The sequence below is a fragment of the Rattus norvegicus genome, chromosome 3, assembly GCF_036323735.1.
Source record: "Rattus norvegicus strain BN/NHsdMcwi chromosome 3, GRCr8, whole genome shotgun sequence".
NCBI classification, from domain to species: domain Eukaryota; kingdom Metazoa; phylum Chordata; class Mammalia; order Rodentia; family Muridae; genus Rattus; species Rattus norvegicus.
The window spans coordinates 138603332-138616139 of NC_086021.1; the positions used below are offsets into that span (position 1 = coordinate 138603332).

Below are 12808 nucleotides of genomic sequence, written 5' to 3' on the forward strand. Positions count from 1 at the left end.
AGCTATTAAAACTGCCTACTGTTGGGCATGGTGACAGAGGTCACACTCTCTGAGTTTGAGGCCAGCCTTGTCCCCATGAGTTCCAGGCCAGGCAGAGCTACATAGACAAAAAAAATAAAATAAAACACAAAAACAAAAACTTTAACTTATAACATATTTGAGTGTTAATTTCATAAAATTATAGTGAAATAGTTTACTAAAAGACCCACCTTTAATAATGCCGAGCACATTCTCTATCTAGAACTAAGGTGACAATGTCTATCACTTTAAAAGTCTGTGGTGTGAGTCTAGAGTGATGTTTCAGCTGTTAAGGGACTGTTGAGCCTTTGTTGTTCTTGCAGAGGACCCTGGTTCCATTCCTGGTGCCCACATGGTAGTCATGGTAGTTTACAACTATCCATAACTCCGTTTCCAGGGGCTCTGATGCCTTCTGACCTTCACAGGCACCAGGCACACATAGTGTGGACGTACATGTAAACAGAACACTCATGTACATAAAATAAAATAAACACATCTAAGGGTCCAGCCTGGAGTCTTGTGCTTGCTGGGCAGGCATTTTACTACTGAGTTCCATCTCTAGATGAAAATTGTTGTATTTAAAAATCAGAGTACCATGTCCCTACTGTCTTAGGTTATAGTGGCTTTCTCAGCATTGCCCTTGCACCAGTAACACATTAGATAGAAGAATCAGCATGTTGGTGATGTGTTGAGCATTCAGAATAGAGACAGCCTAGCAACAGATGGTTCATCTAAGGTGCATGGTAATGAATAAAAGGAAAACCAAAGAGGATTCATAAGACAATTTACTTTCAGTGTGAATCCTGCCCGAGTTATTGTGAGAACTTGAATAGATCATTCAAGTGCTCTAAACTTTAAAACTGTGTGTGGTCGCACAGACTTTTAACCCTAGCAGCATGAGAGACTGGGGCATGAGGATTGCTAGACTAGACTTTAGCATCTAAAACATAAGACAAAGATACTGTGCTAGTTTAGTCTGTGTTATATCTGGCTTTTCTGCAAGCTGTAGTTTAATCCGCTTCTAGATTATTCTATCATATTTGTCTTTTATATATTGAAATTCTAAATAAAAACAGTTTAACAAAGCTCTATTACTAGACAAATATGAGAACCACTGGGCAGTTTGTCTTTACTATCTTTCTAGCTCACTAACACAATTCTGTGGAACATTCATGTACAGAGTATTTTATGAAGGGTCTGTTGGCAAGTGTGGTAATGGTGATTGACCAGGGCAGTGATTTTTCCCTGGGAACATTCTTCAGTAGAATACTACTCTTAAGCTGGTATGGTAGTTCAGACCTATAACCTCAGTGTTAAAGAGCCCAGTGTGGGAAGTTTGTGAGCCTGTGTTACATAGCAAAATTCTAGTTTTGAAAATATACTGAAATAGCCAAACACTGTTCTTTTTAAAATTACTAATTTTTAAAGATTTATTTATTTTATGTATGTGAGTACACTCTCACTGTCTTCAGACACACCAGAACAGGGTATTGGATCTCATTACAGATGGTTGTGAGCCACCATGTGGTTGCTGGGAATTGAACTCAGGACCTCTGGGAGAGCAGTCAGTGCTCTTAATCCCTGAGCCATCTCTCCAGCCCTAAAATTACTATTTTTTAAAAATTAGTACTATGGGTATTTGGTACATATGTGTTATACCATTGCATGCTTGGTGCTTGGTGTCTGTGAAGGCCAGAAGAAGATTTGGATATCATCAAGCTGTGTGTGTGTGTGTGTGTGTGTGTGTGTGTGTGTGTGTGTGTGTGTGTGTCTGTCTGTCTGTCTGTCTGTCTGTCTATCTGTCTGTCTGTCTGTCTGTCTGCCTTTATATGTATCTCATGCTTTTTGTTTGTATCCTTTTATTAACAAAATACATAGAGGAAAATGTGTCATTGTTCTGTAAGCCCTAGAGTACTGTCAGAATCTTAGAATTCCTATGTTCTGTCTTCATTCTAACATAGGTGGCTCAGTTTAATTGCTTAATGCACAAGCATGGAGTTCCGAGTTTAGATCTCCAGGACTCACATAAAAATCCAGGTGTGTTTTGCGAGCCTGTGATTACAGTGCTGAGGAGGTAGAGACGAGAGAATTCCTGGTCTTGCTGGCCAGCCAGTCAAGCCAGTCAGTGATCTCAGGTTCAGTGAAAGATCCTACTCCCCAAAATGAGGTGGGCTTCGTTGTGGCACATTCATATAATTCCAGCACTCAAGAGGCTCTCTGAGAATTAAAGGCCAGCCTGGTTTGCATAGTGAGTGCCAGTCTAGTCAGTACTACACAGTGAGACTCTATTTCCAGAAGAAAAAGGAGGGGAGTGAGTGAAGAAGACACCTGATAGTGAAGTCTGCCTCTACAGCACACACATAATGTACCCTACACACACCAGTGCAGATAACATGCATACACACATAATGTACCCTACACACATAGGTGTGGATGACATGTATACTACACACATAATATATCCTACACACATCAGTGTGGATAACATGTAAACTCACATAATGTACCCTACACACATAGGTGTGGATAACATGTATATACACATAGTGTATCCTACACACATTGGTGCGGATAACATGCAAACTCACATAATGTATCCTACATACATAGGTGTGGATAACATGTATATACACATTGGTGTGGATAACACCCATACTCACATGATGTATCCTATACACATTGGTGTAGATAACATGCATATTCACATGATGTATCCTATACACATTGCTGTAGGTAACATGCATATTCACATAATGTATCCCGCACACACTGGTGTAGATAACATGCACATGCAGATGTTAACATATATGCAAATTAAGTGAAAATCCCATCTTCTCACTGTCAGTCTGTATGTTCTCTTCTGGTCACATTTACATGCATGTACCTATACTTGCTTTTAGATGCATAGGTACACCAGGCCAGTTGTTTGACTGTGTGCCTCCCTACTCTACCTGTTGTCTTCATGAACTCTTTGTTAGTCTTGCAGATCTACAGATTAGTAATGACTCATTTAATCAACTCCCATAAATGAGTAATTAGGTGACTTTTAATCAGTTGTCATCTGACTACTGCTGTAGGAGTATTCTTTGTTTTTCTGTGTATATATGAGGAAGTATTTCTTATACAAAGAGAATTGCTAGGTCATAGCATTTAAGATGGTCATAGCCTGAAGTAGGAATATACCCGTTGTAATCTTCAGAAAAATTAGGGAATTAGGGACTGAGTGAGTGAAAGGGAGAGAGTAATAGGTGATCAGATGTTTAATCATTGAGTGAAGTTATATGTGTGGAGCAAATCACATGGCCTTTGCTATTGTCTAAATGTGATTGGTGGTTGTAGTGAATTGATAATGACAAAAAAATAGGAGCAACTGAACATGAAAATGATTAACCTTGGGGTACATCATGTATTAAATGAGCAAGACCAACATTATAATATTCCTTCTGTTGGTAAATGAGGTGGGGGTAGACACCTCCATTCTATATTGAGCTTTCAAATTATACACATGGACATAATTTACATGGAACTCACTGTGTAGACCATGCTGGTCTTGAACTTGCAGAGATCTGTCTGGGTCTGTCTCCCCAATACTGGGACTAAAGACATGTGCCACCACTCCCAGCCTTCAAGTTAGCATGTATCTTTTGTAAAACAAGGTGGTATGGTATTATAGATCAAATGTCTTAAAAATGGTAGTCACTGATTCAGTAAATCTTCAAATCTTTAGTTCACATGAATTTACTGACATGCAGTACTTCAAACGCTACCCACTAGGCTCTTACTGAGACTCAGGGAGACTTTGGGGCCTTCAGTGACAGATGCTTGCTGTGTATAAACATAAACAGTATTACAGTTGAACAACGAAAATACGTCTGAAAGCTAATCTTATAAGGACTATAAATTCAGTTAACTTTTCTATTTTCATTTATATAAAACATCTATAAAATATATTAAAAAGATAACAATATATGATACATAGTATAAAAATAGGTAAAATATTTTCTTCCAACAGTACATATTTAACAATTATCAGTTCATAAAGTTTGTTATTTATATAATTGTAGAGACTTGAAGATATCATAAAAAGCTTATAACAAAAACAAAAAACAAAAAACCAAAGTCATTGATTTCAAATCCTTTAGAAGCTGGGCATAGTAGCACATGCCTGAAATCCCAGCACTCAGGAGGCGGAGGCAGGTGGGGCTGTGGATTTGAGGCCAGCTAGAGTCACATTTATACTGTGTTGGAACAAGAGCCCCTGGATCAAATAGTGACAACAATAACAGAATTAAGGAAGCATGGCAGATCCAGAATGACTAGACTCAGTTCAAAGGCTGTATAGACGGATTCTGTTGAAATTGCTGTAATTTGATCTGTGTTTACATTTCAGTGGCCTCATTGTTCCTGAAAGAGATGGCAATGAGACGGCCCCTGAAGTCACTGTCACTTCAGGTTATGCACTACTGCATTTTTTCAGTGATGCTGCTTATAATCTGACTGGATTTAATATCACTTACAAGTAAGATATTTAGATTTAATATTTTTGATACTATTCAAAAGACTTAATAACAATAACAATAATAATAATAATATTGGGGGGCTTACAGCTAGTCAGGCACCTTGCTAAATATTAACATGAATTTTCTTATTTAAAGTTTTTTTTAAGTATTCAGTGAGAGGTAGACATTTTTTCTCATTTCATAATTGAGGAAAACAGGAGCTAAAAGGTTAAACGAATGTCAGCCCCAGTAGTTGGGACCACAGTTCTTGGTTTTTCTAGATCTTGTCACTGAGCATCTCCTGGAAGAGAGAGACGTTCTACCTGATGCTGGAAGAAAATATCAGGAGTTTTGCTAAGTGAATTTATCAAAGTTAGTAGTGTCTCAGTAATAATCTTCAGTATAAGAAATCTATATTTTTAAACTATTGTAATAGTCCACTAATGTACCTCTTTAAACATCTGAATTATGTCATTTCAAATTGTTAACTGCACTTCTCCATCTGAAGTGAGTTGATAAAAGTTACTGAAGACCTTTAATTTGACTACATCACTGGAAAGTAATCTTTTTTTTCATCTTTATTAAATTGGGTATTTCTTATTTACATTTCAATTGTTATTCCCTTTCCCCGGTTTCCAGGCCAACATCCCCCTAACCCCTCCCCCTCCCCTTCTACATGGGTGTTCCCCTCCCCATCCTCCTCCCATTACCACCCTCCCCCCAAGAATCCTGTTCACTGGGGGTCCAGCCTTGGCAGGACCAAGGGCTCTGGAAAGTAATCTTAAATTCTGCTAATTCTCAGAATCTTTTCAGAGAATGCGTGCCATGAATATTGTCAGTTCATTGGCTCCCTTTCCTTCCTCCACTTGCTAGCATTAGCTTGGCACTTTTGTAGAACTCATTACTAATGAGCTAGCAGAAAGAGTAGGCTCCTGGTTGTCAGCGTCAAGCCAAGTCTAAGTGGTTTCGCACAGATCTCTATTGTTTTGTAATTTCTCTAACTTCCTGAGTTATTTATTCTTCTTCCTTCATATGCGAATACAGTGAGGTTGATTTGATCTCATTACCTAGCTGCACAGAGCTCAGTGAGCACACTTGGGCTAACTGGTAAGTCCTGTAGTCACACTTGCAAATGAACTTAACTTAAACTATAAGAAGGAGGTCTGCAAATGTTGCTTAGTTGAAATTGTTGACTTAGTTTTCTCCTGTCTTTGTAGTTTTGACATGTGCCCGAATAATTGCTCAGGCCGAGGAGAATGTAAGAGCAGTAACAGCAGCAGCACTGTTGAGTGTGAATGTTCTGAAAACTGGAAAGGGGAGTCCTGTGACATTCCTCACTGTACAGACAACTGTGGCTTTCCTCACCGAGGCATCTGTAACGCAAGTGACACCAGAGGGTGCTCCTGCTTCCCTCACTGGCAGGGTAGGAGCTGCCCTTTCAAAGTTCTTTCACAGAGTTGTAGTTTAGTGAACTGTAATAGAGTTTATTTTAGCAGCTGTAGGCCTTATGTTAATCATGTATCAGATGGCATTTAAGCATTCACCTCCCTCTACTCAGACTCTTTAAAGTTTACACGTATGTGATTGTTATTGATGTGCTTAGAATTATGGAAAGGTGTAACAAATCCTTTGCAACTCATTCATGAAAATTAGGGAGCATGGTCTGGTGTTAGAGAAGCAGAGAATCAAGCTGAGAGGTGGTTAAGTGGCAGTACTGCTGTTTCCTAAGAAAACTTGTTTGTGTTCAGAGAAGATCTGCACCAGTTAGAATCCCACTGCTGTCATCTAGTGCCATTACCCACACAACCAGCATACTAATGAAGCTGTAGGGAATTCTCTGACATTTTGAGGAAACAGCCATTATTGCTTTAGTGATTTTCTTTCTATGCTTATGTCCTCAGGACCTTTTTATTTTGAAAGAAAGTGTTTGTTTAAATGTTTTTGGTTTGTCTAGTTTAGTTGATATTAAGGAGTTAGTGGTTGGCATGCTTGAGTACCATCCCCCTTTCAGGAGTCCCAGTAGAGGACAGAGTTCTCTCTGTCTCCTTCATCTAGTCAGCTTCTGGGTTTACCAGAAGATTGATTTTGATCTGTCATTATATTTTAACCCTAGTGTCTTTTCCACTTGAATTAATAACTCTTGGTCTGCCCTTTCCCTAAATGCTGCTTAAGCAAGATTTTTACTACTAAAAATGTTTAATCTGAATATTGCCAACTTAGCAGAAAGTATGTAGTATTAAATCTCATTATGGAATGATTGGTTTTGGTCTGTATCTTAAGTAAATTAAAAACTCATGTTAGGTTCTAAACAGATGGCTTCTTGGTTAAGAGTACTGGTTGTTCTCTAGAGGACTCAGATTTGATCCCAGCATCCACGTAGGAGCTCACAATATCTGTAACTCCAGTTCCAGAGGATCCAGTGCCTTTTTCTGACAGTGGGTACCAAGCAGGCAAGTGGTACATAGACATTCATTCAAGTAAAATAACTGTGTGTGAAATAAGTTTAAAACAAGTTCAAGATGTTAGCACTGCTAAAGGAAACATGATTCTTTAAATATTCTTTGCACTTAGATTAGAACTTGGAATGCTGCAAACTTTTAGACTGCATTTTGTGAAGCTATGTTGTTATTTTTTTCTTATTAGGTCCTGGATGTTCAATTCCTGTGCCAGCTAACCAGTCTTTTTGGACTCGAGAAGAATATTCTGACTTAAAGCTTCCCAGAGCCTCTCATAAAGCTGTGGTCAATGGAAATATAATGTGGGTTGTTGGCGGGTATATGTTCAACCATTCAGATTACAGCATGGTTTTAGCGTAAGTGGCTTTATAATTAAAACATTTTATTTATTATTCCTGAGTGTATATAAGGGGGTGTATGCAGTGGTGTGCCAGTGGAGATGAAAGGACAGCTGCATGGAGTTAGTTTCCTCCCATCACCTGTGTGTGAGTTTGGTGTTTGGTTTCAGGTCACCAGGCTTGTAATGTTTGCCCTTTGAGCCTCACCAGCTCAGAGAGTGGGTTAAAAACTTCTGGAAGAAGCTTGGGTTTCCACCCCAAGAAGCTACAGTGTAAAAATAATAAAAAGCCAGGACATCACAAGTAATTACTGAGGGAAATCTGTTTAAACTTTGGTAGTATTCTTTTAAACTTTCTTCATATATGTTGATGTTCTACAATTGAAAGCCCCAAAGAATTCATTGTTATGATAAGAATAATTTATCTTTTTAAGGTACTTCCTCTGATATTTTGCTTTAGGTATGTAGTACGTCATATAAATAGGAGTTACTTTATCTTTTGATTTTATTAATAGTTTTCATATGTCAGATGGTTTCAGTTTATATCTTACTAGTGTTAAATGGCTTTTGTCTAATAATTTCCAGGGTTTGAAGTCTTATTTGTGCTTTTTTGAAGGTAGAATATATATTATCATATTAGAGTTATAGAGAACAGATTTCAAGAGGAAATTTATAAATACTTAGCCATGTTAATTTTGTGGCTTGAAGTTTTTTCTATTAGTGATTAAAAAGTATTGACATTCATCTTAAAGTCAGTAGGACTACTAGGCAGTCTGGCGTGTGCTTTTGTTAATGTTCTGTTTCTTTGAAGACACCATGGTCAAGGCAGTTTTAAATGAAAGCATTTCATTAGGGGCTTATTTACAGTTTCAGAGAGTAAGTCTATGAACATCATGACAAGAAGCATGACAACAGTCAGGCACAGCACTGGAGCAGTGGCTAAGAGCTCGAATTTGATCTACAAGCAAGTGGGAGGGAAGAAAGAGAGAGAGAGAAAGTATGAACACGAGAACACTGGGCCTAGCATGGGGTTTTGAAACCTCAAAGGCCACTCCCAGTGATATACTCCTCCCACAAGGTCACACCAGTTGGAAATAAGGCTTCTGCCTGCACAGTATCAGTAGAGACTGTGGGGGGAACATTGACTTCTACTGTCAGCAACAGTAATGGCAGTAATAAGTTGACCTTCTCCATCCCATGGGAGTGGTGTCAGAGAAGGCCTGAAATAACAGAGGGTCTAGAGTCTCACAGCATGATACACAAAATCTGCCCAGCCAAGAGCTAATACAGTCTCATTTTCAATAAGAAGTCAAAGAGACAATGACATTAGGGTGACACACATTAGGTTTATCTGACAAGAAATTTAAAGGTGGCCATCCTAAAATACTACAATGAACAGCTGCACACATAGAAAGCAAATGAAAAAATAGAAAGTCTCACCAAAAGAAATATAAGATGTAACAGGATATCAGAGGCCAGGTTAAGGCACTTGACCAGCTGGGCCTCGTGACCCACTCAATACCTAGGACCCACATGGGTAGAAGAAAGAACCAATTCCTGATAGTTGTCTTCTGATTATCTTTGTGCCTTGGCAAATACATGGCCTTGCCCAAATAAATAAATGTAATAATAATAATAATAATCAGAAAGAATCTTAAATGGAAGGCCTGGAAGATGGCTGAGAGGCTAAGAGCATTTTCTCCTGCTCACAGTCATCTCCATTCTAGAGCATCTAGATGCTCTCCTGTGGCCTTTACTGGCACTGCATGCACGTGGTAACACAGATATGAATGCAAGCAAAACACTCATACACATAAATTAAAAAATCTAAAAAGAGAATATCTGATGGAATTGTAAAATTGAAAAATGCAACAATGGAAACAGAAGTCCCAGTGGGTAGATTAGCAGGACAGAGGCAAGAGCCAGCAGCCTCCAGACAGACTTAGAAATTCCAGTCAGAACAATAGAGAAAACAGTAAGTCTTAAATTAAAAGGAGGCCAGGGCCTGTAGCAAAAGGTTTTAATTTAAGCAGAATTTGAAAGGAAGAGGCAGGCAAATCTCTCTGATTGGGGATTGGGGTTAAAGGTGTTTGCCATGACACTCTGCTCAGAGTTAGCCTTCTCCCCTAAAAAGTTTTAAATTCATTTTTAATGCTGACACAGTTAGTCATAGTAATTGTGTCTCACACAGTTCAACACACTCCAATATGCCGCCCCAGCCCATTGCTAAGCCTTAGTTTACTTGGTAAAAGACATAAGCTCAGCATACGTGAAGCTCTGGATTTCATCCTTAGCACTACATAAAACCGGGTGTGGCCATGCACACTTTAACTTCAGCACCAGGGAAGCAGAGGCAGGATGATCAGAATTTGAGAGTCATTTTCAGTTCCATATAGAGTTTGAGGTTAGGCAGGGATACAGGAAACCTGTCTCAAACAGACAAACAAAAAAACTTCAAAAACTGTTGAGATAGTCAGGCTGTGGTCCTAGTAAGTGTTGAGATTATAGACATATATCATCGTGCCTGTTGTATATTTTTGAATCTTGGTGTCCGTCTATGTTGTGTCATTCTCACACAAAAACCCACACCAGGCCCAATCGCATTCTCTGCCTGCTGCCTGTGGGTCAGATGTAAGCTCTCAGCTGCTGCTCCGGTGTCAGGCCTGCCAGCTGCCACACTCCCACCATGTGATAAGGGACTAACTCTTAGAAACTGTAAGCCAGCCCCAATTATATTTTTCCTTTCATAAGTTGTCTTGGTCATGGTATCTCTTCACAGCAATGGCACAGTGACTGAGACACCTGGTCTTTCCCCCAAGGAATATGAAACTGTTTATTGACTCCTGTTCACCATTCCTTACCGTAAAGTGAACAGTACACAGTTGGATAATGTGATACTGAAAAGTTATCTTTCTCTTTTCTGTTGTAACCCAAGTTCTGAGGAGATCAAACCTAACAGCAAGCCGAGAGTCAGGATGGAGACAGAACAGGCCGGCCAGTATCTGCTTTACTAAGTTCTGTTCAGCAGTCGAAAGTCGCCGTCAGCCTCACTCCTGTGACTGCACTTTCATTACTATCCTAGTCCCTGGGTCACAGCCTCAGTGCAGATTGCAACTCTAATGGAGTGGCTGACGGCTTAGCTAATTGAAGCAAGCTAGAGTTTGTCTGGCTTCCTTGTCTAAACCACAGAGACTTGGTATTGACAAAATTTCGTAAATAAACAACTACATTTTCATGGTGTATAACTTTGATGTGGCTGCTTTTAAATCATTCAACCTAAACTGTCACACAGAATCTTCTGTTTGATTGGAAAGATTGGAGCTTGAAGAGAATTTTGCTGAACCTGAAATAATTCATAATGATGGCTCTGAAGAATGTTTTCACCTACACTTTTTGTTTTAGTTGATATTTGTACTTTAAGATTTATTTTATTTATGTGTATGTGTGTGCATTTGTGTGAATGTATACCATGTGTCTGCAGTGCTCAAGGAGACCTGAAGAAGGACTCTGGAGCTGGAGTTACAGGGAGTTGTGAGTGTAGGAATGGAAGCCAGGTACACTGGAAAATCAAAATGCTTCTAACACGGAGCAATCCTGTCAGCCCCTTGATTTATTAAAAAACAAAGAAGAACACTAGTTGCATAAGTATTTTATGTGCGCGCGCGCGCACACACACACACACACACACACACACACACACACACACACACACACACAGGATCTTTAATAGTCCTTCTGTATCCCAATTAAGTGTAAGTTCTTAGGGGCTAGAGCGAGGGCTCAGCAGTTGAGAGTGGGCTGTTCTTTCAGAGGACACATCCCAGGCAGCTCACAAGTAACCATATCTCTAGCACCAAAGAAGAGCCAATGCCTATTGCCATGCAAGCACCAGCACACGTATGTCCCACAGCCATGCATATTCACAGCTAGAAATAATAAAAATAAATCTTCAAAAAGTTAATTCTGATTGAAAAATGATTGAAAAATTCACCTAACATTTAGAAAAAGGTGTTCACTAGTGAAGAGGACATATACCATGGTATCAAATGTTCTGTTGTTAAAGTAAGGAACTATAAAAAGCATGTATTTGAAATAACTAGGGGGTGGGGATTTAGCTCAGTGGTAGAGCGCTTGCCTAGCAAGCGCAAGACCCTGGGTTCGGTCCCCAGCTCTGGAAAAAAAAATTTTTTTTAAAAATGTGAAATAACAAGTGCCTTATAATACAAAACAAACAAGGCAATCCCAACAGTTGTCAGTACTTTGAAGACCAACACAACAGATTTGACCTTATTTAGATTGTAGTTATTTTTCATACTAGTAGTTTTGAAACCAAGATCTAAAATTTATATATCCATATAAATATACATTAAAATAGCAAACTATTATGAGCTTTATCTTAGTCCTTCTTTCTTTATAAAAAGCAGTTATAGGGATTGAGACATGACCCATCGGTTAAGGCCTGGACTGTTCTTCCAGAGGACCTGGGTTCAGTTCTCAGTGTCCATATGTTGGCTCACAACCGTCTGTAACTCCAGTCCCAGGGGATCTGACACCCTTTCTGGCTTACATAGGTACTACACTCATAAGGTACACAGACACATACACAGGCAAAACACCTGTACACGTAACAAAACAATAAGGTTTAAAAAAAAAGAATTACAATTTGAGGACACTTCATTTTGCCAGCACCAAATCAGCCTCTCTAGAGTCTTTTCATTTCATGAGAAACATCAATTCTCCATTGCTCTCTGTGGCTCTAAGTACTGGATGAGGATTAGGGCCTGAGAAAAGCTTCATAGTTTGTCAGTAGCATCTCTTTTCTTCTTTGGATGCTGCCATCAGTTCACACAGGCTGCCTTTTTAGCTCTTAATCTGTCTACACACAATCTGTCATTGGCGCTCACCCATGTATGTGTTTATGTCATGAAGCCATGAAGAGCGTTGATTGAGTCTTACTCTCAGTGTGGATCACAGAAATGATACCCTATCATCCTTGCTTCCTACTGGTTAGAAGTCATTGATTGTCCTTATACTCAAGGCTGGGATATTATATATGAGTGTGAACACCAGGAAGCAGGGAGGTGGGGAGTGTCAATAATTCTACTCAGATGTTTGACTGTTGTGGTATACAATCATTGGTTCTATCTTTAAAATCTGCCCTAAATCTAGAGCTGTCTGTGGTGGTGTGTGTGGTTACAAAGGCAGGAAGATTGTGATTTTGAGGCCAGAATAGGTATATACAAAGATCCTTTCTCCAAAACAAACAAATATACAAATAATTGTAGCTACTTCTACTAGTAACCTAACTGTTCCTACCATGACTAGTGCTGCTTCCATGAAAAGGTGAAATAAACTTGTGAAAGTGACTTCTCCTCCTGGGTAGCACATGTGCCATTGCGTGGTTTTACCGGTGCTCCATTGTTGTTGTAATTATATAAAAATAAAAACGGTAACGTTGGTCTTTTACCCTGCTAGGTCCTACACCTCAGTGCCCCAGA

General features: G+C 39.2%; 1 protein-coding gene across 3 annotated transcripts in view; it reads left to right on the plus strand.

Moving 5' to 3' along the window:
- The window catches only part of Atrn (attractin), a 134090-nt gene that overhangs the window by 40061 nt on the left and 81221 nt on the right, over window positions 1–12808 (plus strand). For all 3 annotated transcript variants that reach the window (XR_010064702.1, XM_063284645.1, NM_031351.2), the window contains exons 4-6: window positions 4409–4537; window positions 5735–5940; window positions 7161–7329. Coding sequence is in view for 2 of the 3 variants with exons in the window: in XM_063284645.1 (XP_063140715.1) it covers window positions 4409–4537; window positions 5735–5940; window positions 7161–7329 (504 nt within the window). In the remaining variant the exon portion in view is untranslated. The remainder of the gene's footprint in view (window positions 1–4408; window positions 4538–5734; window positions 5941–7160; window positions 7330–12808) is intronic.